The 24,836-nt window shown below is 39.7% G+C and overlaps 1 protein-coding gene across 28 annotated transcripts in view; it reads left to right on the top strand.

The window, feature by feature from the left end:
• Positions 1-24,836, top strand: part of PBRM1 (polybromo 1) — a 116,013-nt gene that overhangs the window by 10,899 nt on the left and 80,278 nt on the right. For all 28 annotated transcript variants that reach the window (XM_026500994.4, XM_026500992.4, XM_044384894.3 and 25 more), the window contains 6 exons: positions 5,743-5,890; positions 11,057-11,200; positions 14,150-14,266; positions 19,024-19,092; positions 22,145-22,243; positions 24,703-24,788. In XM_026500994.4, coding sequence (XP_026356779.1) covers positions 5,743-5,890; positions 11,057-11,200; positions 14,150-14,266; positions 19,024-19,092; positions 22,145-22,243; positions 24,703-24,788 — 663 coding nt within the window. The remainder of the gene's footprint in view (positions 1-5,742; positions 5,891-11,056; positions 11,201-14,149; positions 14,267-19,023; positions 19,093-22,144; positions 22,244-24,702; positions 24,789-24,836) is intronic.

Below are 24,836 nucleotides of genomic sequence, written 5' to 3'. Positions count from 1 at the left end.
TTTTTTTTTTTAGTTCATCCAGATAAGGGTTTGTCAATTATGTTGATCTTTTTAAAAAACCAACTCTTATTTATTGATTTTTTTGTTTTTGTTTTTTCTGGTTTATTTAACCTCTGCTTTGTATATTATTTCATTCTTCCTGCTTGCTCTGGGTGTATTATGTTCTTCTTTCTCGAGTTCCTTTCTCGAGTAAAAGCATATTTTTAAAAATTACTTATGGTCTTTAAGATAGCAGTGAAGTTGTAGCTATCATCGTTAAAAGGAATCTGTTTTTGGAATACACAGAGGCCACAGTCATTATTTTCATTGTGCTTTTTTTCTTTGTCCCCATACTTTTGCTTTTGACTTCTGTGGTCCAGTGAAGCAAAACAAATTACTGGCCCAATATGCACATTGCATACACCTTCCTGCAGAGGGTATGTTCTCCCTGATTAGATCTTCTTTCCTGTCTTGCTATCAAAGTAACATCACAATTCCCTTCTGACTCTGGCAGTTGAAGTTATTCTGAAAACATACATAAGTGTAGTAGACAGAATAACGGCCCCCAAGTATGTCCATGTTCCAACCCCTAGGATCTATGAATATGTTGGATTACATGCCAGAGAAAAATTAAATGTCTTAATTAGCTAACTTTGACTTGGAGAGATTTTCCGGGTTTATCCAGTTGGGCTCAATGTAATCACAAGGGTCCTTAAACAGGGAGGAGGGGAGGCAGAAGGGTCAGAGTCAGAGAGGGATTTGAAGATACCGCACTCCTGACTTTGAAGATGGAGGAAGGGGGCTACAAGCAGATGAATGCAGGCAGCCTCTAGTAGCTGGAAAAGGTGAGGAAATGGATTCTTCCCTAGAACCTCCAGAAGGAACACCAACACCTGGCTTTTTTAGCCCAGCGAGACCCAGTTGGGACTTCTGTAAGATAGACATTTGTTGCTTTAAGCCATTAAGTCTGTGGTCATTTGTTACAGCAGCTTTAGGAAACAAGTATAACAAGTTAACTAAGGATTTAGATTAATTCGTGACTGTTGATGCCACAGTGGGTCGTGAACAAGCCGAAGGTTGAGCTGAAGTCAGGCTTTTCACCTCACAGAGCAGAATGCAGTATCGGCATCCTGAATTAAAGGATGTGAATTAATCATGGCCAGAGAGGAAGGGCTCTTTTTTAAATGAGGTGACTGTCTCCAGATTTCAGTTGTTTTATCATAACAGTCTTTTAAAAGTTGTCATTTAATTAGCATATGGTAATAAAAGCCCATATTTATTGTTTACCACATGCTAGACACCGTGCTAAGCACTTCCTTATATTGTTTAAACTTGAAAAGTATTATTAATTGTGGTTTATAGATGAAAACTTGCACACGTTCTTAGAACTACTGAAGGATAACCAGGGTACAGACTCAAGTCTTTCTGATTCTAGAACCTGTGCTCTTAACTGGTATGCTGTAGAGAGGAGCAACATTGTACTGCAGTACACAGTATAAATTCCTCGTAGAAAAGGACTGCCCTCTGCTGCCTGCTTCCCACCAGCAGGCTAGTCCCGAGGGTGGAGGGTGTAGGCCTTGGGGTGCTAGAGCGCTGTGTTCTAGCCTCCAAGTTGCAGTACCCTACGAGCACTGGTTGCCTTCCCCCCCCCCCCCCCCCCGTGCTGTGCCTGAGGGCACCGCTACCCCTCTGGAATGTGTATGTTTTCTTAAGAGTTTGTGGGAAGCCGTAATGCTCAGAGCTACACAATTGTGAATCTTTTTGAGACTTTGTTTTGATTAGTATATTAAGCTACTTGTGCTAAGACATCCAAATTAACAATGGTTGAAACAAGAAAAGTTTTTTCTCATATAAAAGTTCTGTTCTATAAAGTCCTCAGGACCTAGGTACTGTCTCTTTCCTCTGCTGTCCTTGGGTATCACTCCTGTGCATGGTCTGAGATGGCTCCCCACCATAGCTGTCTTCCAGCCCATAGGATAAAGAAGGCATGTTAAGGATGTGACCTTTGTGTGGTACACTTCAGCGCTTGTATTGGCCAGAACTTCGCCGCGGCAAGACTGGAGAAGATGCTCTTTAGTAGTCACGTAGCAGCTCAGACTGCTGCCATCCTGGGGAAAGGGAAAATGAGTTTGGGGGCAGCCAGCAGGCTCCGCATATCAGGCCCAGTATTTCTCACTTTTCTGGTTAAAAGTGTCAGTTACAGTTTGGCTGTTCTGCGGCCATATCATGCAGGGTGCCTTCGCCTGTTGTTGAAAGAGAAAAGCTGTTGTGCAAGAACTTGCACTGCACAGTCCTGCTTGTGTATACGTGTGCATGGAAGTCTGAAAGGATCCTAATAGTGCTTTTATCTCTGGATGAGTAGGGACAACTTCTATTATCTTACACTTTTCTGCATGTTGTTTAAAGTGGGAAAAATTAGGGGCGCCTGGGTGGCACAGCGGTTAAGCGTCTGCCTTCGGCTCAGGGCGTGATCCCGGCGTTATGGGATCGAGCCCCACATCAGGCTCTTCTGCTATGAGCCTGCTTCTTCCTCTCCCACTCCCCCTGCTTGTGTGCCCTCTCTCGCTGGCTGTCTCTGTCTGTCAAATAAATAAATAAAATCTTTAAAAAAAAAAAAAATAAATAAAGTGGGAAAAATTAGTAGAACTCTTTCACTTTGAAAAGGGGAGGCCCTTGTTTTGACCTTATCACACAAAGTGGAATGATGAGATCCTGACTTCCTTTTGTCTGTGCGGTAAGTCTGTGGTAAGGAGCCCTCTCACAGAGCTTCTGGGAGAGAGTGTTCCTCCTAGGCACATGTCCTCATTGGGTTCTCAGTTGTCCACAGATAATCCTCCAAGCCTGAGAGGCTGCTGAGGTCCAGCCTCAGCAAGGAGCAGGGGGCCCATCAGGCCCAGGTGGAGAGAGCCATCGTGGATATCAGGTTAACAAAGCCCTAACGCTCACCCTGAGAAAGTCCCTTGGCACCACTGACAGCATCGACATTAGGCCTGAATGGTCCTTTGTTGTTACTCACAGAGACCTTTGTGTTCTTGCACTTTGTCCAAATAGTAGAATGAGTACTCCTTTTATCCCCTCGTACTTAATTTCATAGTTCACTAAAAAAAAAACTCAATTTATTTTTCCTCTTCTTTTCCCTTCCTGAAGAATTTAATCCAAAAGCCATTAGGTGAGACTGAGCAAACTTGGCATCTGCCAGGAAAACAGGTGGTGGGGTGTTGTGGGGAGGGTTGTGGATAGTAGCAATATCACCTCACGGAGTGTCAGAGCCTGGGTGTGGTACATAGGGGGTTTATGTTGAAGGACTTCCTGGCACAGTGTGTTGAGGCCTAAGTGGAGGGAGGGTGACATCCATGTTGGGGGAATAGTGGTGGCGGTGGTCTGTCATGGGAGGGGTAAGGAGGGCATCCACATGGGGTGTGGCCAAGCCCAGGGCAAGGAGTCATAGCCTTAGTGAGAGGAGGAAAAGCATTATGGGATGGAAGTAGACAGCAGCAAGAGGAGATTGGTTATGTACAGGAAACCAATCATGTTAGTAAATACATTGTGAACAATAGGACTCAGGCTTCTCCTTTTTGAGAAAGGGAGTACAGATAGGGAAAGGAAACTAGATTGAACCCTGTGGTGTAGGATTGGAATTGGAAATGTTGGTGTGAATTCATGGTTTCCAACATATGTAGATAATAGAAATATAGATATGAGTGAGTATATGTCTGTCCCCATCTTTGTCCATTGAGACAACCTGGGGGTGGTGACACACTAGTATACTTGAGCACATGCAGCACCTTGGACTTCCTTTTTAAATACCATTTACCGTTGCAGGGAGCTTGAGTTCTTTGGGGAAATGGCTGATTTTAAGGGCAAGGAAAGTACAAGATGAACCTGTAACATCTTAGGCTGCCAGAAAGTAAGCAGATGTCCAAAGGGTGATGGGAACATGTCAAAAGCACATAGAGAATACAAACCATCTTGAAAGGACTCCTGGCCCAACTTTGAGCAGTTTGAGCATCAGAATAATTAATGTAATGGGTTTTAACGACTTCCAAAGAGGAATCCGGGGATTCACATTGATATAAATAAATGAGTAAATTGGTTAGGAATGGGCTTTTACGTAGTCGGGAAGCACCGCTCTGTACAGTACAGGCAGAGAAACGGTAACTTGGTCAGTTGAGAAGTTGGGCAGCCGGTATCAGGAGGCACATGAGGGGATACAGTGTGACGAATGCAGCACCATTTTTGTCACAGTCCTGCCGAAGCATAGCCTGCATTTATTCATCAGGAAAACAGACAAACTCAAATTGAGGGACACCCTATAAAATAACTGGCCCATAAGTTATTCAAAAGTATCAAGATCTTGAAAGTTGAAGAAAGACTGAGGACCTGTTTCAGAATGAAAGAAACTAAAGAAATATAACTAAATGCGTCACATGATTCTGAACAGTTACAGAATATGAATGGGGTCTGAGGATTAAATGGTGGTACTGTATCAGAGCCAGTTTCCTGATTTTGATGATTGAGCTATGGTCCTTGTTTATAGGAAATACTAAATTATTCAAGGGTGATAGGACCTCATGTCAGCAGCTTACTTTCAAATGGTTCAAAAAAACATGGGTTGTATTACTCTTGAAATTTTTATGTCAGAATAAAAAGGTTTTAAAAATGAAATATATACTACGTATATGGCTATAGCATGTCAGCCAAGGTCCCAAGGAAGATTAAAGCCTTAATGATGTGACATTCTTTGTATGTAATTACTTCTTTCTTACACATCTAGAATGGAGTTAACTACCTACCACTGAGGGAGAATTGAGAGAAATAGTCACTGAAATAATTTTTGAGGAGGTTTACTTGTTTCGTGAAATCTCATTGGAAAAAAACCAGAGATAGTGATGGGCATTAAGGAGGGCACGTGATGTAAAGAGCACTGGGTGTTATATACGACTGATGAATCACTGGACTCTACCCCTGAAACTAATAATACACTAGGTGTTAATTAATTGAATTTAAATAAAATTTTTAAAAGAGAAGCCAGAGAGAATAATACTAAACATCCATGAACCCAAAACACAACTTAAGAAATTATCATTTATAACCACCTTTGAAGTTTCCTGTGTGACCCTCACTATCCCTCCCCTCCAAGAGATAATCACTATCCTGGATTTTTTATTTATCATACTCTGTGTGTTTGGGTTTTTTTTTTTTTTTTCTTTAAATAGTTTGGTCATGTTTGTTTATGTCTGACACCTTTTTATCTTTGGTAAGCTCCTTGTGCCAACAACCTCCTCTCTCTCCTCTGTGGGTTTAGTCATTGGTATTAGAGCAGTATATATAATAGACGCTTGATAGTACCTGGCAGGAAAAGTTCTGTGGTCACTAAGTGAAGAGAGAGTCCATTGTGTAAGTTTGTAAAGAGCTTTGAAACGTGAATCTGTTTTCAGCTACTCTTGAACAACACAAAAGGTAAGTTGTTTTCATTTGCAGAAGATGCCAGTGACGTTGTTTTAGTGCTGATGCCCCAAATCTTAAACATTTAGTGTATAAATGACCATCACAGATGCTGTGTTAGGTTTTTATGTTGCTAATATATACTTAGAAAAGGGCTTGCATACGTACCTTGCTCTTGTAACTCTCTTTTAGTTCTAATAATCGGAGTAAGTCTAGTATGTTCTATCGCTTGGAATGTTGGACATGACCATAAGTAGTTTTGAAATATAATTTTATATGGGCTTTGGACTAATACCTTTTTTAAAAAAATTATAACAGAAATCAACCAGACTATTATGAAGTGGTTTCTCAGCCCATTGATTTGATGAAAATCCAACAAAAGCTAAAAATGGAAGAGTATGATGATGTGAATCTGCTGACTGCTGACTTCCAGCTGCTTTTTAACAATGCAAAGGCCTATTACAAGGTAAGAAAGCATCACATTTGGAAGGTTTCCAATTTGATAATAATTTGCCGCCTTAATATTTATCAGTCTAATAGGTAAATAGTGTTTTCTCATTTGGTGTTTTGAGTTTGTTTCTTTAAAGAAAGAGACTGAAGATTCATATGGCGTGTACCATTTTTGTTTCTTTTGTGTCTTTTCAAATCTTTTGCCCATTTTTCTCTTGAGTTGTCATTTTCATATTTATTTCTAGAAGTTTTTTTTATATATTCTGGGTACTAATCCTCTTTGGTTATATTTGTCACAAGTATCTTCTCTTCTATGAGGCTGTTTTCATTCTTTATGGTGTCTTGATGAACAGAAGATTATTTTAATATAATCGAATTGAGTACTCTTTAATTTTGTGGTTTGTCATTGTGTCTTGTTGCAGAAATCCCTCTTATCCAAAGATTATAAAGACACTCTTATATTTTCTTCTAAAAGTTTAATAGTTTTGTCTTTCACATACAAGCCTTTAAGGCAGCTCAGATTGGTTTTTGTGTCTTCTGTGAGGTAGGGTTCTATTTTGTTTCCTAACGGATAAGCAGCACCTTGAAGTGGCCATCCTCTCCACATTCGTCTGCACCATCAATGCTCACACCATTTCCGTGTACTTACGGGTCCCTTTCTGGCCCTTTAGTCTGTTCCTTTTGTTTTGGCCGGTTTATCTATTACTCGGCTGTTTTATTCCTGCTTAATTATTATGGCTTTATAATTCTTTATCAAGTAAGGAAAACACTGGTTATTGATTATTCTCGGCTCTTTTCTTAGACATTTATACATTGTGTTAAGTCAAGCACAAAAAAAATTGTTGGAAGGTTTATTGAAATTGCATGGACTCTGAATCAGTCATATTTTGGAAAATTAACATAATTGTGATAATGATTATCTCAGTCTTTGAATTTGATGTGTCATTGTTTGTTTAAGTCTTCTTTAAATTATTTTAGCAAAGCTTTAGATTTTTTTAATAAAGATTCTGCAAAGTGTTACTAGATTTGTTCTTAATACTATGTAATATATATATATATGTGTATATATATTTTTTCTTTAATTGAGATACAATTCACACAGTCTTTTAAAGTGTAGAATTCAGGAGCGCCTGGGTGGCTCAGTTGATTAAGCATCCAACTCTTGACATCTTCTCCAGTCTTGATGTCAGGGTTGTGAATTCAAGCCTGCGTTGGGCTCCACACTGGGCATGGAGCCTACTTAAAAAAAAAAAAATTAATAAATGATAAAGTATAGAATTCAGGGTTTTTTGTTTTTGTTTTTTTTAAAGATTTTATTTATTTATTAGACAGCCAGCGAGAGAGGGAACACAAGCAGGGGGAGTGGGAGAGGAAGAAGCAGGCTCCTAGCAGAGAAGCCTGATGTGGGGCTTGATCCCAGAACGCTGGGATCACGCCCTGAGCCGAAGGCAGATGCTTGACTGCGCCACCCAGGTGCTCCCCGGGGTTTTTGGTATATTCACAAAGTTGTACAGCCATCGCTAATACCTAATACCTAACTCCAGAATATTTTCATTACCCCAAAAAGAAAACCGTACCCATTAACAGGTACTCTCCATTTCCTCTCCTCCGTGCCTCTGACAACCACTAAATCTATTTTCTTTCCTTGTGGATTTGTCTGTTCGGCACGTTGCATTTAAATGGAATCAGATACTATGGCATTAGGTGCCTGGCTTCTTTCACTGAGCAGGTCTTCGACGTTCATCCATTTTGTAGCATGTATTAGTACTTCATTCCTTTCTGTGACTGGATAATATGCTATTACATGGCTGAACCACACTTTGTTTATCCATTTCCTATTTGATGGGCATTTAGGTTGTTTCTACTTCGAGCTATCAGGAGTAAAGGTGCTATAAATTTTGTGACTATAACAAGGTGCTCTTCATTGGATACAAGATTCTACCTGTGTCCATCAGACCTAGCTTGTTAATTATATTACTAAAATCATTTTTATCCTTACCGATTTATCTCTACAACTATCTATTTACGAAATGGTGTTTTAAAATCTCTCATTCTGACGATGGATTTGTCTGTTTTTCCTTATTACTCTGTTGATCTTTTGCTTTATGTATTTTAAAACTGCAACTGGGAGCATAAGTTTAAAATTGTTATATTGTCTAGTAAATTGAATGTTTTTTTTGCATTATGTAGTATCATTAGTAATGTCTTTTGTTTGAAGTCTGTTTTATCTGATATTAATAAAGTTCTATCAGCTTTTATTTTTGTATTTACCTAGTTTATTTTTTTCCATTCTTTTCCTTCAACCTTTTCATGCTAATGCATCCCTTGTAAACAGCATATGCGTGAATTTCTATTAATACAGGTGATAATCTTTTTAACTGGAATTTCATCTTTTTACGTAAGTTTTAGTAATAACATTATGTTCGGATGTATTCCTGTCATCTAAATTTCCACTTTCTCTTCATCTCATTTTGTAATTTTTTTTTCTTGTTTTTCTTTCTGCCTTCCTTTTGTTTCATTTTGTTATTCCCTCTTATTTTCTCTATAATTTGGGAGTTGTAAGATCTGTTGATAATCTCTTAGTTTTTAATCAAGAAGTTTTAATATGCATAATTAACTTATCAAAGTTAAAAGTTAATCAGCATCTTAAACCTCCTTTTAAACAATACAAAGACCTTAAAATAATTCAACTCTGATCTCTCTGCTACTGATATTTTGTATTTTAGTTTTGTTGTGGCAGATTTTTTAAAAAGATTTTAGTTTGGGGGCGCCTGTGTGGTACAGTCGGTTGAGCATCCAGCTCTTGATTTTGGCTCGGGTTGTGATCTCAGGGTCTTGGGATCGAGCCCTGCATTGGCTCTGTGCTCAGTGGGGAGTGTGCTAGAGGATTTTCTCTCCCCCCTCCCCCTACTACTCCCCCTGTTCGTGTTCTCTCTCTCTCTCTCTCAAATAAACAAATAAATCTTAAAAAAAATTTTTTTTTATTTTTAAGTAATCTTTGTACCCAACATGGGGCTGGAACTCACAACCTAGAGATGAAGAGTCATACACTCCATTGACTGAGCCAGCCGGGCACCCCTGTTGTGGCAAATTTTTAATCCCATAAAATAAGGTTATTGTTTTACAGATAGTTTTTTTAAGTTTATTTATTTTAAGTAATCTTTACACTCAGCATGGGGCTCTAACTCATGGCCCCGAGATCAGAAGTTGCATGCTCTTCTGACTGAGCTAGCCAGGCACCCCTATTCTTTATTCTTTTATTGCCATCCAGAAGTCCTCTGTCAATATAATTTTAGTTCCTTTGAAGATTAGCTATCTTTTCTTTGTGGCTGTCTTTGGTGTCTTTTTGTCTCTTGTGTTCTACAGTTTCACGGCGATGTGTCTAGATATGACTATCTTTTTATTAGTAGGGCTTTCTGAATCTTTGGTTTGATGTTTTTCATTAGCTCTGAGACGTTTGCAGCTGTTCTGTCTTTGCACGCTGCCCCCGCTGCGCTCTCTCTCCTGCTAGAGCTCTGATTGTGTGTTCTGTTAGAGCCCTCTCAAGTCTCTGTCTCTCCTAACCGTTCATGGTCCCCTTTTTAGTGCCTGTATTGCTTTTTAGGTTATTTCTTTAGTTATTCCAGTTTTCTTGAAATCTGCTCTTTAACCATGCTATTGAGTTCTTATATTTTAATATTTGTGTTTTTCATATTTTGGAAGTAGTTTCTTTTTCAGGGTTTCCTGCAATTTGCTTATATTTTTCAATCCCATTGTTTCTTTAAACATGTTCAACATACTTATTTTTCATTCTATGGCAGATAATTCCAATATCTGAAATACTTGCATGTCTGATCTTGCGGTTATTTCTGCTGGCTTTGTTTTGTGGTTGTTTCATTCTTGTGTGTTTCATGAATTTTAACCTTGAGCTCATATCCCTGGGAACTTGATCTCTAGAGATTGTTTGAAGCTTGAAGTTGGGTTCATTCAGGGTAGTGTGTTGCTTATCCCAGGCACGTGGCCTGTCTTTGTTAGGGCTAGCATATGATGAAGAGTTCTCGGAGGAGGTTCATTCCATGTCTCTCCTCTCCCTGCGGTACCATGGTTTGAGATAAACACAGGTTGAGCTGGGTGGAGGCTGAGGTGGGTAGTGTTCCCAGGCATCGCAGAAACTGAACCGTTTTGAATTCACACTTACACTGCAACTGTGGACTTGGGAGTCCCAGCTTCTGGTGGGCCCTGACTCTTATCTCCTATCCTTGCAGCCTCAGAGAGCCTTGAAAACTAAAGCTTAGGTTTATCTTGTCTTACAAGAGCCCTCAAGTGAACATCAGTTTCAGTGTTCTGCTTGGTCATCTGGGTTCCTGCTTTTACTCTATTCTTGCTCTTCTGAGCATTGCCTTCTCCTTATTGGCAGTCCCTGGATGCATTTTGAAAGTTTTGTTTTTGTTTTTGTTTGTTTGTTTGTTTTAACATTGCTTCTAGCATTGCTTTAACTGGAAAGTTTCAGTTTGAGTTTATTCCTGTTATACTTCAGGAAAAGAAGTCTTTAAATAAAGTAGTAAATAGCTTAAAAAACAGAAGTAGTATTAGAACAATCATTAACTTCTTTTTTTTTTTTTTTAAGATTTTATTTATTTATTTGACAGACATAGAGACAGCCAGCGAGAGAGGGAATCACAAGCAGGGGGAGCGGGAGAGGAAGAAGCAGGCTCATAGCAGAGGAGCCTGATGTGGGGCTCGATCCCGTAACGCCGGGATCACGCCCTGACCCGAAGGCAGACACTTAACCGCTGTGCCACCCAGGCGCCCCCAAGAACAATCATTAACTTCTATCCTTTACACTTACAGCCGTTAAGTTGGATCTTACCTTTTAAATTGCCTTTCTTCGTGTATGAGTAATTAGTGTTAATTTAAATCATTTATCCTCTGCCTCAGATCGTAATGTAATGAGATAGTAGGGCATAAATAAATAAAATAATATGATTTCAGATTGCCTTTAAAACATATGCTTAGTTCTTCAGAAGAGGAATTGAGGCCCATGTATCTTTTAATCAAGGATTTCTAAATTTGTAGTAAGAGTTTCAACATTAATGTCTTAGAATGCTAGTCTCTGCTGGAACAGAATGCTTTAAAAGTAGTCATTGATTTACAATAAAATACCAAAGTGATTTTTTTTTCTCTTGTTTTTGTTAATGTACAGCCAGATTCTCCTGAATATAAAGCTGCTTGTAAACTCTGGGATTTGTACCTTCGAACAAGAAATGAGTTTGTTCAAAAAGGAGAAGCAGATGACGAAGATGATGATGAAGATGGGCAAGACAATCAAGGCACAGTGACTGACGGAGTGAGTGTGTAGCTGGAATGAGTAAGATGGACCATTGGGAGGTGAACCAGACCCCCTGCCTGTGATTTCTTCTGTGCTGCTCCGGGCAGCTGGGCTTTCTGTGGAGTTATGTTGGTAACTATGAGGGCAAGGGGACATATGACCAGAGAGCCCCACTCCCAATTCCAAGGGATCCTAGGACATCCTGAACAGTGTGTGCCATGAGTGGTTGTTTTCATGAGTTGCTCTTACATTAATGCATATTTCCTGCTCAGTTTTAAGGAGAGCCTTCATATTATCAAGGACTGTTCCAGTACTACTGGATTGAGATATAAGAGTAGGCAGTGTTGCGATTAAATGTTCTCGGAGAGTCCTTGGAATCACCTTAGGAATATTTTTTGTAGATTATACTGGTACTCTTCCTAGAACATGCCAGATGTGTTCCTGCCTCTAGAATTTTGCAGTTGCTCTTCTGTTTAGAACGTGCTTCCTTTGGCTCTTTCCGTGACTGGCTCTTTTTCATGATTCTAACATCACTTAAAATAATGACAGCTAGGAGGGGACTTTCCTGACCACTTGTCTAAATTGTTTGCCCCGTACCTCTCCTTTCCCATCATAACATCACTCTGTTCTGTGGGCCTCAGTTTTTTGTTACTATATGTGAAATAACTTGTTTATCTGTTTACATGTTAACTTTCTTCTTCCAAGGAGATTGATAGCTCCACAAAAAAATACCACCGTATTCACCTATTCCGGACATCTAGGCTGTGTGCCTGGTGTGTATGTAGTGATAAATACTTTTTAAACACATGTTTAAAAAGAGGAAGAAGGATATTAAAAGTAAGGGCATTTCTCTTCTGTAGCTAAATAGTGAAACACCCAAAGCAGAGCATTCCCCTTTCTTCCCTAAGTTAACCTAAATAGTATTTCTCCTAAAACTTGAACACAGAAAAAAGAAGTGGTAGGTGAATTTCTCAAAAATGTAAATACTTCAGGGCGCCTAGGTGGCTCAGTCGGTTAAGCTCTTGGTTTTGGCTCAGGTCATGATAATGGAGCCCCGCATTGGGCTCCGTGCTCAGGGTGGAGTCGGCTTAAGATTTTCCCTCTCCATCTTCTTCCCCACCACTCACATATCCACGTGCTCTAACTTTCTCTCTCAAAAAAAAGTAACTGCTTCTTGGAGTCTGAAAATATAGTTCTTAGGCACCCTGTCAATTCCTTTCTAGCAGCTAAATGATTAGAATTTGGTAGAAGGCAGTTAACTAGGGATTCCCTGAAATTTTACTCTAGTATTAATACAGGAACAGCCATTTACCCCATGCTTTCTTGGGCAGGACATTACCTACAGAGGGTCAGTCTTCTTATAGGCCTCCAAGGTTCTAGTCAAAAAATGAAACTGCCTGCATTTAGAACTTGCCTGTGTTTCTTTGGTAAGAAATTGGGAGGATCTTGCACATTCATATTTATATCTCCCAGGCTGCTTCTTAGCCCTAAGCTGTTATGAAAGAAGAGGGACTTTTTGAGCTTCTCATTTTTAAATTCAGAATGATTTCCTTGGAGTTTTCCCAGTTGTGGAAATAGGTTGTATGAATGCATTCACACAGTGTGCTCCAGGTCATCCACGACACGTGTTTCCAAAGTAGCTGGTTGGGTTGGGAGGAGAGGAGTCTTGGCTGCAGAATATAACTCTCCTCTTTTTGAAGCTAACTCTGTGGTACTGTGTTTTAGCCAGGAAGTAAGTGACTTAAGCATGGGTATTTTTAGTCTGCCTTCGTCAGTGTTTTGTTGGTTCTCTAAGATTATGTGGTTGGGGACTCTCAGCTAATCACATTTTATTTGTTAAATATTTGTTGTGTGTCTGTTATTGCCAGGCACTGTGCTAGCCTCAAGAGATGTTAGTGCTCTCTCTGTGGAGTTAATGTTGGACCTTAAAATTGAGACTGTACTAAATAAAAAAGACCTGTTAGATGAGGACACAGTTACCAGTGCTTTTACGATTTAAGCCAGAAATACCATTAACCTTTCTTTTATATGCACAAAATAGGGTTTGGACATGAAGTACATTTTGTATGACTTTTTTTTTTAAGATTTATTTATTTATTTTGGAGAGAGAGAGTGAACGTGGCAGGGAGGGGCAGGGGGAGAGTATCTCAAGCAGACTCCCCGCTGAGCATGGAGCCCTACATGGGGCTCTATCTCACAACCCCAAGATCATGACCAGAATCAAGAGTCGGGGGTTTAAACAATTGAGCCACTGGGCACACCCATTTTCTATAACTCTTGACTCACACATGCCATTACTTAGTGTAGAAACCAGCTTCAGGATCAGACCCTTTCTGGCCAAGTACTGTTTGGGGCATATACTTTCCCCTTGTTGAAATAGTGACTAGGGTAGGAGTAAGTCAGCCAGTCTGCAGGGCAGAAATAATGTGCATCATTTGATTTAATTTCCATTCACTTTTGAGATAGCTTGGATTCTGTCGTTAGATCTGACCCATGTGTAGACGTATATACATCCAGCTTTACATACGTGCTTGTTCTACCAGAATATTAAGACTTCAGTAGATAGAAACAGCAGATGTAGAGAGAGTCCGGTATCGCGGGACATGTTTTCTCTCCGTTGCTCAGACCCTAAAAACGTTTGCATTTCCATCATTTTATACATATGGCACTTGAATTTCACTGTTAAGTGTTTACTGTGGAATAGAGTTCAGTAAAAGGACCTGAGCCAAGGGATTTAGTTACCAAATTAACATAAGGAGCCTGCTCAGTTTCCCATATGTCATTCTAGGGGTGCAAGCCCCATGTCCAGCAACAGAGCGTTTCTGCGGTATTCTTGAAAGTTACACTAAACAAGTACTGTTTACAAGTTGCTTTTTTGTATTAACTTTAACATTTTAGCATTTATTTTTGGATTTCTCTCACAGTCCTCCCTCCCTTCTCTCTTTCCTGCTAACCCCCTCCTCCCAGTCTTCTCCAAGTTACTTGAAGGAGATCCTGGAGCAGCTTCTGGAAGCCATAGTTGTAGCCACAAATCCATCAGGACGTCTCGTTAGTGAACTGTTTCAGAAGCTGCCTTCTAAAGTGGTAAGTGGCGCAGTTGAAGACACCTGAGTTAAGGTGTGTTTTTGTTTGGTCTGGTTTTCGTTTTTTCAGGTACTTCAGAAAATTTATTAGTTCTTAGTAAATAAGGTAAAGTTAGTGAAAGGCATTCGAGGCTGCCAAGAGATCTTCCTCGAGGCCACAGCAGCAATCACATAAGACGTATTCTATAATTTTATTTCGCCTAAAGGTTGTGGGTTTAAAACAAAATTGTTTTTGATTGGTTATTCTTCCTGTTTGTTTTTTGGTTTTTGTGAAATATATGTCAGATTTACCATTTAACCATTTTAAGTGTACAGTTCAGTGAAGTAAGTACATTCGTATTGTATGTCCATCTCCTTAATTAAAACTTTGTGTTCATTAAACAATAACTCCCCATAAAATAAAGTAAAATAAAATACAAACCGCAAAAAAAACCCAATAACTTGCCATTCCCGCTCAGCCCCCAGCTTCTGGCAACTACCATTCTGTGTTCTCTCTATGAATTTGACTATTCTAGGTACCTGATTGTAAGAGGACTCATGCAATATTTATCCTTTTATATTTGGCTTATCTCATTTAGCATCATGTATTCAGGGTTCATCCAGGTTGTAGCATGTGTCAGAATTTCCTTCCTTTTTAAAGCTAAATAATACTCCTATTACGTGCATATACCACATCTTATCTGTCCATTCATCTGTCAGTGGACATTGGGTTGTTTCCAAGATTGGTATTCTTAAATAACAAAATAAGTACCTAAACTAAGCCTTTTATTTATAAAAGAGAAGAAACATTCTCTTTGCTCAGGAGACAGAATGAGAAGATAAATGAGTTCTTCCTCTTTTAGTTCTGATCTCCTGGTAATGGAGAAGAGAGAGATCTACTAGTACTCATCTACCCCAAAGTGGAAGGGGTTTTCTAGGCAAGTGAGACTCTTTGAAAGTGGCAGGGCATCTTGTGGCTTCATAACTGAAAGGCAGTGAATAAGCTAAAATTCCACTGTGGCCCATGGAACTACAAAAATTTCCATGGCCTATTTCTAGACAAGGGTATACTTCTAGAAGTACTTCACTATAGCACTTAACTCCATTGTGATCATTTACTTTGTATCTACCTCCTTCCCACGTCCCTGAATTTAAGAACAAAGGCTATGTCTTATTTTCTTTGGTATCCCTGCCATGTAGTTGGAATCCAGCCTGTCACTGGTATGTAAGACATGCTTATTGACTTATGAGTGGCTTGCAGCTTTCCCCATCCATCATCGACAAGACTGGTTTTTTAGACATGTGTCTTGACTAGTTGTTGGGCAATTATCACTTTAGAAGTAAAGCATAGGGGCACCTGGCTGACTAAGTCGGTAAAACATGCAATGCTTGATCTTGGGGTCATGAGTTCAAGCCCATGTTGGGTGTAGACTTTACGTAAAAAATTAAAAAAAAAAAAAAAGAAGAAGAAACCATATGTGACCACTACTAGTCTAAGTGTGGATCTGATTAGAAAAATACAATGATTATATTGGTCATATGTTTTAAATTAAGAAAAAAGGAAATCATTAAGATGAATCCTCCAAAAATTAAATATAGAATTACCATGTGATCCAGCAATTCCACTTTGGGTGTATACCCAAAGGAATTGAAAGCAGGATCTCAAAGAGATCTGTACACCCATGTTCACAGCAGTATCATTCAAAATAGCTAAAACATGGGAGCAACTCAGATGTCCCTTGACAGATGACTAGATGAATGAAATGTGGTATATACATACCATGGAGTGTCATTCAGCCTTTAAAAAAAGAGTGAGGTGCACCTGGGGGGCTCAGTTGGTTAACCATCTGCCTTCGGCTCAGGTCATGATCCCAAGGTCCAGCAGGGAGCCTGCTTCTCCCTTTCCCCCTGCCCCTACCCCTGCTTGTTCTCTCATTCTCTCTCTCTCTCTCTCAAATAAATAAATAAAATATTTAAAATAAAATAAGAAGGAATGAAATTCTGACACACGCTACAACGAACCCTGAACAACACATTATAGTAAATGAAATAAGCCTGTCACAGAAGGAGCAGTATTGCATATTGCCTTTTGTAGAAGGTACTCAGAGTATTCAAATTCATAGAGAAAGTGGAATTGTGGTTTCCAGGGACTGTCAGGAAGGGGGGGGCAGTTACTGTTCAGTGGGTCTGGAGATTCAGTTTGGGAAGATGAAAGGTTTGGAAGGTGGACGATGACAGTGGTTGTACAATAACATGAGTGTACTTAACGCCACTGAGCCACACACTTACAATGATTAAATGGTAACTCTTCTGTGTATTTAACACAATGAAAAACAGCAACAACAACAGAGTATAGTCTTTACTCAAGATCTACTCTTACTCTGCAGGAGATCATCACCAGTGGTCAAGCCACCAAGGGTGACTTGGAGCAATAAAACATTAATGTCCTGGGGCACCCAGGTGGCTCAGTTGGTTAAGCATTCTGACTCTTGAGCTCAGCTCAGGTCTTGAGCTCAGGGTCGTGAGTTCAGGCCCCTCATTGGGCTCCATGCTGGGTGCGGAGGCTACTTTTAAAACAAAAACAAGACCAAAAAAAACAAACAAAACCACATTAATGTCCTGTTCTCTCATTCCAGGAGGGCTTTCAGGAACACCATGTAGCAAAAGTTGGTTGGAAAAAGCAGGTTCCCAACAGTCCTTCAGGGTGTCATAGTTTGAAAGTCAGTAAGGACTGAGACTGGGAGGGGAGGGCAGTTTTTACCTTTCCTTTATGAGCCCTTCCCAAGATGGACCGGCTTAGTGGGAGAGGGAATTGTGAATATGTAGACCCAACAGCTGGGATTACACTCCACCCCAGCCTGGGTGGCCTTGCTATGATTTGTCTTCTGAACTGTTTCTCAGAAGTAGAATTGGTAAAGAGAGGGGGCAGAAAAGGGGTTCAATCCAAACAAAGAAAAGAATAGCTTTAAAGTAGGGGTAAGCTGAGGAATCAGATGAGAGGAAGCGCCCCTGAGATCATGCCTTCAGCCCAGTAACTGAATGAAGGCTGTAGCCTCCTGCTTTTTGCTGTTGTTTGGGCTTCAAGGACTTGAACAGGTTGGAAGAGGTTGGAGAACCCACACCTCTTCCCCCAGAGTAGACCAACTTTTGATTTTTGGTCCGCTTCAATTGTTTCTTCCAAGGAACCAAACCTGTAGAAAAGGCTTGGAGCAGTGAATGCACTGTGGGCTTTGTTTCTTTGTTTTGTTTTTTAAGATTTTATTTATTAGAGAACACGTGCATTCAGAGGAGGGGCAGAGGGTAAGGGAGAATCTCAAGGAGACTACCTGCTGAGCACGGAGCCTGACACGGGGGTGGGGCTCGATCTCATGATCCTGAGACCATGACCTGAGCCGAATGAAGTCAAGCGTCAGCCATTTAACCAACCCAGGCGTCCCTGCAGTGTGGGCTTTGTGAAACTCTTCAAGAACATTCCGCTAACATACTTAACTTCTTTTCTTATGATGAGCTAATATTTGATAAGAAATCAGAAAGTGCTTATAATTTTACTTTGTGTCCTTTTTTTTTTTTTTTTTTAAGATTTTATTTATTTATTTTACGGAGAGAACGAGAGACCGAGACAGAGCATGAACGGGGAGGAGGAGGCAGAGGGAGAGGGAGAAGCAGACTCCCCACCCAGCAGGAAGCCCGACGTGGGGCTCGATCCCAGGACACTGAGATCATGACCTGAGCCAAAGGCAGATGCTTAACTGACTGAGCCATCCAGGCGCCCTTTTTACTTTGTTTCTTTAATGTAGTTTCACTTTAACTTTAATTTTAGTTTGAAAAAAATTAATTTGACGAAAATAACTGGAAGCTTTAAGTTAAATATGAAGCTAACAAACTTGCAACCTGATGTAGTATAGATCCTTAAGAATTTTATATGAGGGACGCCTGGGTGGCTCAGTTGGTTAAGCGTCCAACCCTTGGTTTTGGCTCAGGTGATGATCTCATGGTCATGAGATTGAGCCCTGTGTCATGCTCCATGGTCAGCATGGAGTCTGCCTGAGATTTCCCCCCACCCCCCGGGTCCATTCATGGGCGCACACGTGCGTGGGCTCTCTCTCTTTAAAATAAATAAATAGGGGCGCCTGGGTGGTTCAGTCGTTAAGCGTCTGCCTTCGGCTCAGGGCGTAATCTTGGTGTTCTAGGATGGAGCTGCACATCAGGCTCCTCTGCTGGGAGCCTGCTTCTTCCTCTCTTGTTCCCCCTGCTTGTGGTCCCTCTCTCGCTGGCTGTCTCTCTGTCAAATAAATAAATGAAATCTTTAATAAATAAATAAATAAATAAAATCTTTTTTAAAAAATGACAAAAATAATTTTATATGAAGTACAATAATATTGTGTGATTTAGATTGCAAAATTAAAAGAGTTTATAAGAACATTCAAAAACATTCTTCTCTTTCATTTCCAAGCATAAATATGTTGGAACCTTAAATTTTAAATTTTGTGATTCTGTGACTTTAGAGTTTTTTAAAACATTAAATTACTGTGTATTTGTTGGATAATGGTAATTACCAAATACCACCTGCAAACTTGTACAACATGCTCTTGTATATTTCATGAAGCTTGTTAAAATCAAATTCTTCTCCAACTGTAACAAACAATATGCTGTACAGCTGTGTCTGTAGCCTTGCTGACAGAGCTGTTCAGTTGATGAACAGATTGTCAGTGTGCTTCCTTGTTTTCTCATTACCTGGATACTTTCTCTTATTTAGCATGCCTGGTTTTTGTCTTCCAGCAATATCCAGACTATTATGCAATAATTAAGGAGCCTATAGATCTCAAGACCATTGCCCAGAGGATACAGGTATGAAGATGATCATATGTAACCATATATGGTTTAGGGCAGATCAGCCTGAGGTCTTTTCTAGGAGCTTTTAGAAAACAGAAGCAGATGTCTTTGTAAGGGGTTATTAGCAATATAATAAATAGGTTAGAGTGGTTTAACTGATTATAGCTTTGGAGGAGGTAGCGTAGTGTCCCTTTTGCATTTTATCTATAGGGAGGAAAGCAGAATTTTCATTGGCCTAGTAAATCCTGCTCCTAGGACAAAAATTAAAAAGCACTTGGGCATAGACGTTTCTGGTTGCGAAGGGCCCGTTAGCAATAAAGCTTTGTTGTTTATCTTATCTGCTTCTGAATAGTTTTAGGATGTCTCAGAATAAGTTACCTTCAGTGTATGTTAGAGTGTAAGGTCAGTGCAAACAGAGACTTCGTTCTCTGCGAGTGCCTTCCTCCCTGTATCTCCAGCAATAGCAGCAGCTAACACTCACCTGGCTTTGCTAGGTGCCTGCTCTGTTCTAAGTGCTTTGTATGTATTAGCTAATTCATTCCGACAGCCACTCCATGAGGTAGATACTGTTATTATTCCTGTTTTACAGATGAGAAAACCGAAGCACAGAGATGGTAAGTCACTGGCCCAAGCCATCAGCTAGTAAGGACAAGAGTTGGGATTTGAATCCAGGCATTCTGGCTCCAGAGTCTGTGCTCTTAACCTCTGCACTATTACTGCCTCTCCACAGAGTAGGTGCTCAGTAGATGTTTATTGAGTGAATGAATGACGAAATTTAAAACTTGATAATTAGAGGTTAAGGAGGGTGTAGGGAGAAAGAGCTAAAGCTTACCAGAAATACAGTTTTTAGAGTTGGACTGACATGGGTTATTTTCCTAGCTCTGCTCCTTACTAGCTCTGTCACTTTGGTCAGGTGACTTGCCTGCTCCCTCTGCTCTATGCTGGGTGTAGTGTTACCAGTTTGCAGGCTTGGAGGGGGCAGTGATGATGTATGTGAGGCACCTCACAGAGCACCTATGGGATGTGGCCTTGGTCAGTGTGAGTTAATGACCCTCCCAGAGTAAGGAGGGTTTGGGGCTCCCAGTAGATAAAACAAAAAGGAAAATTTAATGTGTCACATGGTCTCATTGAGAAATGAGACTGAAGGCAAGTGGTTTGCCAGGAGGGAGAAACTTCCTTGGCTTTAAAATTCTAGAAGAGTAGTAAAGAGTAACAATGTAGTAATTACTGGTACCATAATACTCTTTCACAGAATGTTAAGATTCTTTATGTCAGAATGTTAAGATTCTCTAATGTATCACCTGGTTTTTAAGGCAGATCCCTAGCTGCTGCTGATAATGACTTAGTCTCCTAGATCCTAAATCCCTTGGGTTCCTAACATCTACATTGGGGGAAGATGTTTTTGTAATACTGAAATTCAAATCAGATCTTTAGATATCCCTACCCCAGCCTTCTCTCTGAGACTTCTCTCCTTATCTTGTCTGTTCTTCCTTCCAAAAGCCCCATAGAAGCACCTCCTTTTGCCATCCACCCTAAGCAAGATCTTGTCCTCTTATGTCCAAATTTTTTTAATAGTCTTTCCTACTTCTCTGATGAAAGGCTCTCTAGTCCTTTCTGTATGTTGCTTCCTGACCATAGCTTTCTTCCTGTTTTGTTCTTCCTTTCTATTCCACAGCCCAGAGCCTTGTCACTTGTTTTCTAGTGCCTCCGCTAGCAAATCACAGTTCTTGTGCAACAGAAGCCAACTCTGAATAACTCCAGTAGAAGGAACCCATGAAAAGAGTACCGGATAGCTCATGGAATTGTTGGGAAGGCAGACAGGAGAACTAGCCTTAGGGACGTAGGCAGAACTCAGGGACATGATGGCACAGCTGAGGTCATGCCCAGTCTCTTTGTGGTGCCAGTGCTGTTCCCAGTGTCATTTGCCACTGTGGGTCCTGGAGGCCCACTGTTCCCCTCTGCTTTATTGCCCTGTGCAGGAGTTAGGAATGCATTTTCTCTCTTCCCTTGCCTTTGCTTTAGTCTCTCAAGACTCAAGCATGAATTATCTCCCCTTTCCCTCGCTGCCAGGCTGCTGGCAGTGCTATTATCCACTTACTGTTACACTCTGTTGTGGAAGGTAGGTTCCTCCTTACCACCTGTACTAGAATTTTTTCCAAATAAAGAGGGTGCTCAGGGGTGCCTGGCTGGCTCAGTCAGTGGAACTTGCGACTCTTGATCTTGGGGTTGTGAGTTCGAGCCCCATGTAAAGTGTAGAGATTACTTAAAAATAAAATCTTTAAGAAAAAAAAGATGAACAGAGAGTGCTCAGATATTGGGTATCCTCACTTGGCAAGTCACCAGCTACTCTCCTTTGCCTGACTGTCTGGATTTTGCCGCATTTGTCCTTAACCAATACAGCCTGTGCTTACGGGTCTACCTTCCCCAACCCTCCACTCCACTTAATTTGGTTTTCTCACTCTCTCTAGAGTGTGTCTGTTCGTTTCTGTGTCTTTCTCATTAATCATGCGTACCTTTTCCTTAGAGTGTCTTCCTCCTTCCTTTTCTTTGAAATTGAAGGCAGTTCTAAGTCTCTCTGGATTATTTGGGATTGAGTGAGTTTTAAGATGTGACGGCTCTAATATGGAGCCTAGTACATAGTAGGTACTCAAAACGTTTAACCTCTTTTTTATCTAGTGGTCTATAAAACTAGAGGAGTTTTACTTCACACCCTTAAGTCCACCTTAGTGGATTAGTATTCACGAAGCACTTAGAACAGCGCTTGGCACATAGTAAGCACTGTGTGTTTGCTGAATTAAACAACTTTTACGTTACTCGAACTTTTAAAAATTATAAGTTTTCATGAAACTAACATAGCTCTAGTTGTTACCTAGCTCAAAAACTTGTGTGTAAATGGACAATTGTAATAGTTTATGAAAGAGAAAATGACTTTATGTATTGTTTGCATTTGTATTTTCCAATAAAGTCTTTGAATATGGTGAGAATTTAAAAATATGTGGAGTTCTTTTTTTAAAGTTCATGCTGATTAACTTTCAATTAAGAGGAACTGCTTTATTTTGTTGTCTAGAATGGAAGCTACAAGAGTATTCATGCAATGGCCAAAGATATAGATCTTCTCGCAAAAAATGCCAAAACTTATAATGAGCCTGGTTCTCAAGTATTCAAGGTTAGTTTTTTGCTGTTGTTGTTTTCATTGATAAGAGTAGATACCTTAACTTAGAGCCTGCAGTTTTATACAACAGCTTTATTGAGATGAAATTCACATCATACCATACACTCAAAGTGTACAATTTAGTAGTTTTTAGTGTATTCTCAGAGTTGTGCAGCCGTGACCACAATCAATTAGCGGTCACTCCATTTGCTCCCAGTCTTCCCATTTTAGCCTGCTTCTTGTCTCTGAATTGGCCTATTCTGGACTTTTCATATAAATGGAATCATACAATATGTGGTCCTTTGTGACAGGCTTCTTGCACTGAGTATGATGCTTTTAAGGCATTCATGTTGCAGCATGTATCACTTCTTCATTCTTTTCACTGCTAAGTAATGCTCCATTACATTTATATACCATGTTTTAGTTACCCACTATTCAATTGCTAGACATTTGGGTTGTTTCCACTTTACGGCTATTATAAATAATGCTGCTGTGAACATTCACGTATAAGTTTTGGTGTGGACGTGGTATTTTCATTTTTCTTGGGTATATACCTAGGAATGAAATTGCTGGTCCACATGGTAACTATATATTTAACTTTTTGAGGAACTACCAAATTGTTTTCTAAGGCAGCTGTACCATTTCACATTAGCACTAGAAATGTGCAAGTGTAATTTCTCCGCATTCTCACCAACACGTTTTCCATTTTTGTTTTTACGATCGCCATCTTTGTGGGTGTGAATAGTATCTCATTGTGTGTCGAATATCATCTGTCTGATGATGAGTGATGTTGAACATCTTGTGCATCGGCCATTCATATATCTTCTTTGAAAAACTTCTTACTCGGATCCTTACCCTTTTTTAATTGGGTTACCTGTTTTTTTATTGTTAAATTGGTCGATTTCTTTATATAGTCTGGACACTAGAGTGGATATATGATTTACAAGTATTTTCTCCCATTCTGTGGTTTGTTTTCACTTTCATGATAGTGTCCTTTGACACAAAGTTTTTAATTTGTTAAGTCCAGTTTATCTGCTTTTTCTTTGGTTGCTTGTATTTCTAGTGTCTTACATAAGAAAGCATTACTTAATCCAAGGCCACAAAGATTTACAGCTTTGTTTTCATCTAAGAATTTTAGAGTTTTAGCCCTTAAATCTAAATGTATCCATTTTGAATTTATTTTTGTATACCTCAGGTAGGTGTGAGGTAGGGATCTACAGTCATCCTTCTACACAGGATATTCATTTGTCCCAGCACCTTATATTCAAAAGACTGTTCTTTCCCCCATTGAATTGCATTGGCATCCTTGTTGAAAATCAGTTGACTGGAGGTTTATGGGTTTACTTCTGGAATCTCAGTTCTATTACATTCGTTTACATGTTTATCTTTGTGCCAGATGTAAGGCTTGTTTTTGATCTACTTTTTAGTTAAATATTGATTTAGTCTCTCCTTTAAACTTCATAGATATAAAAAGCAGTTTCTGTAGTGCAACACACAATGTGAAATGACTCATTGCTTTGCAATTCTCTCCTAGAAATTTTGTAGTCCTGTAACACAGTTGCTTATAGACATTTCTTGAACTAATATGTCTTTGGGAATTTAGCAGACGAGTCTCAGAAAACCTTTCGGGAGTAAAATCATTTAGACTTTCAGGATGCTCCCTCAAATATAGTTGCTTCCGGTAGTTAACCTTTCACATTTTAATAAACTTTCATCTTTTAAGAAACTTTGAGTGAAAATCAGAAATGAGCTGTGGGGGCGCCTGGGTGGCACAGCGGTTAAGCACCTGCCTTCGGCTCAGGGCGTGATCCCGGCGTTCCGGGATCGAGCCCCATGTCAGGCTCCTCCGCTATGAGCCTGCTTCTTTCTCTCCCACTCCCCCTGCTTGTGTTCCCTCTCTCGCTGGCTATCTCTGTCTCTGTCAAATAAATAAATAAAATAAAATAAAAAAAAAATGAGCTGTGAAGTTCCTGTATTCTTAGTCTTTGATAGGATATTAACAATAGAGTGCCAATGGTTTGTTGATGCAATTAAGATTATACTTTTTGGTCTGATTATTTTCCCTAAAATAAATTTTAGAAGGGAAACTATATTTGATATATTAATATGCTATTGATTTAAGCAAGTACATTCATCCTAAATGTGTGTGCGTAGTCTTTAATCTTAGAAGTGTATCTTTCTGTCAGTTTTTAGGTCAGTGGACACAGAATTCATTGTATTTTCACCCATTTTTCCTTGTTCACTGTTAGATCTTTGTGCATTACTTGACTAATTATGAAAGAGCTAGAAGGCTTTTTATGTATAATTGTGATTATGTTTTCAAAGGTGGTGAAAAGGTTAGAGGATGCAGCTATATGGGTGGTAAATAGAAGCCTACTCCAAATGAAAGAGTGCCATAGAAAGTGTCAGGTGCATGACCAAGGGCGTTTTAAACTGTCCATTTTTTCCTAAACCAAGTAATTTTATCTTGACAGGATGCAAATTCTATAAAAAAAATATTTTATATGAAAAAGGCAGAAATTGAACATCATGAAATGGCTAAGTCAAGCCTTCGAATGAGGTATGTTTTTAAAATGTCTATCATCAGGGTGCCTGGGTGGCTCAGTCG

This window comes from Ursus arctos, unplaced genomic scaffold, assembly GCF_023065955.2.
Source record: "Ursus arctos isolate Adak ecotype North America unplaced genomic scaffold, UrsArc2.0 scaffold_14, whole genome shotgun sequence".
Lineage (NCBI taxonomy): Eukaryota > Metazoa > Chordata > Mammalia > Carnivora > Ursidae > Ursus > Ursus arctos.
This window is presented reverse-complemented; position numbering and strand designations above follow the sequence as displayed.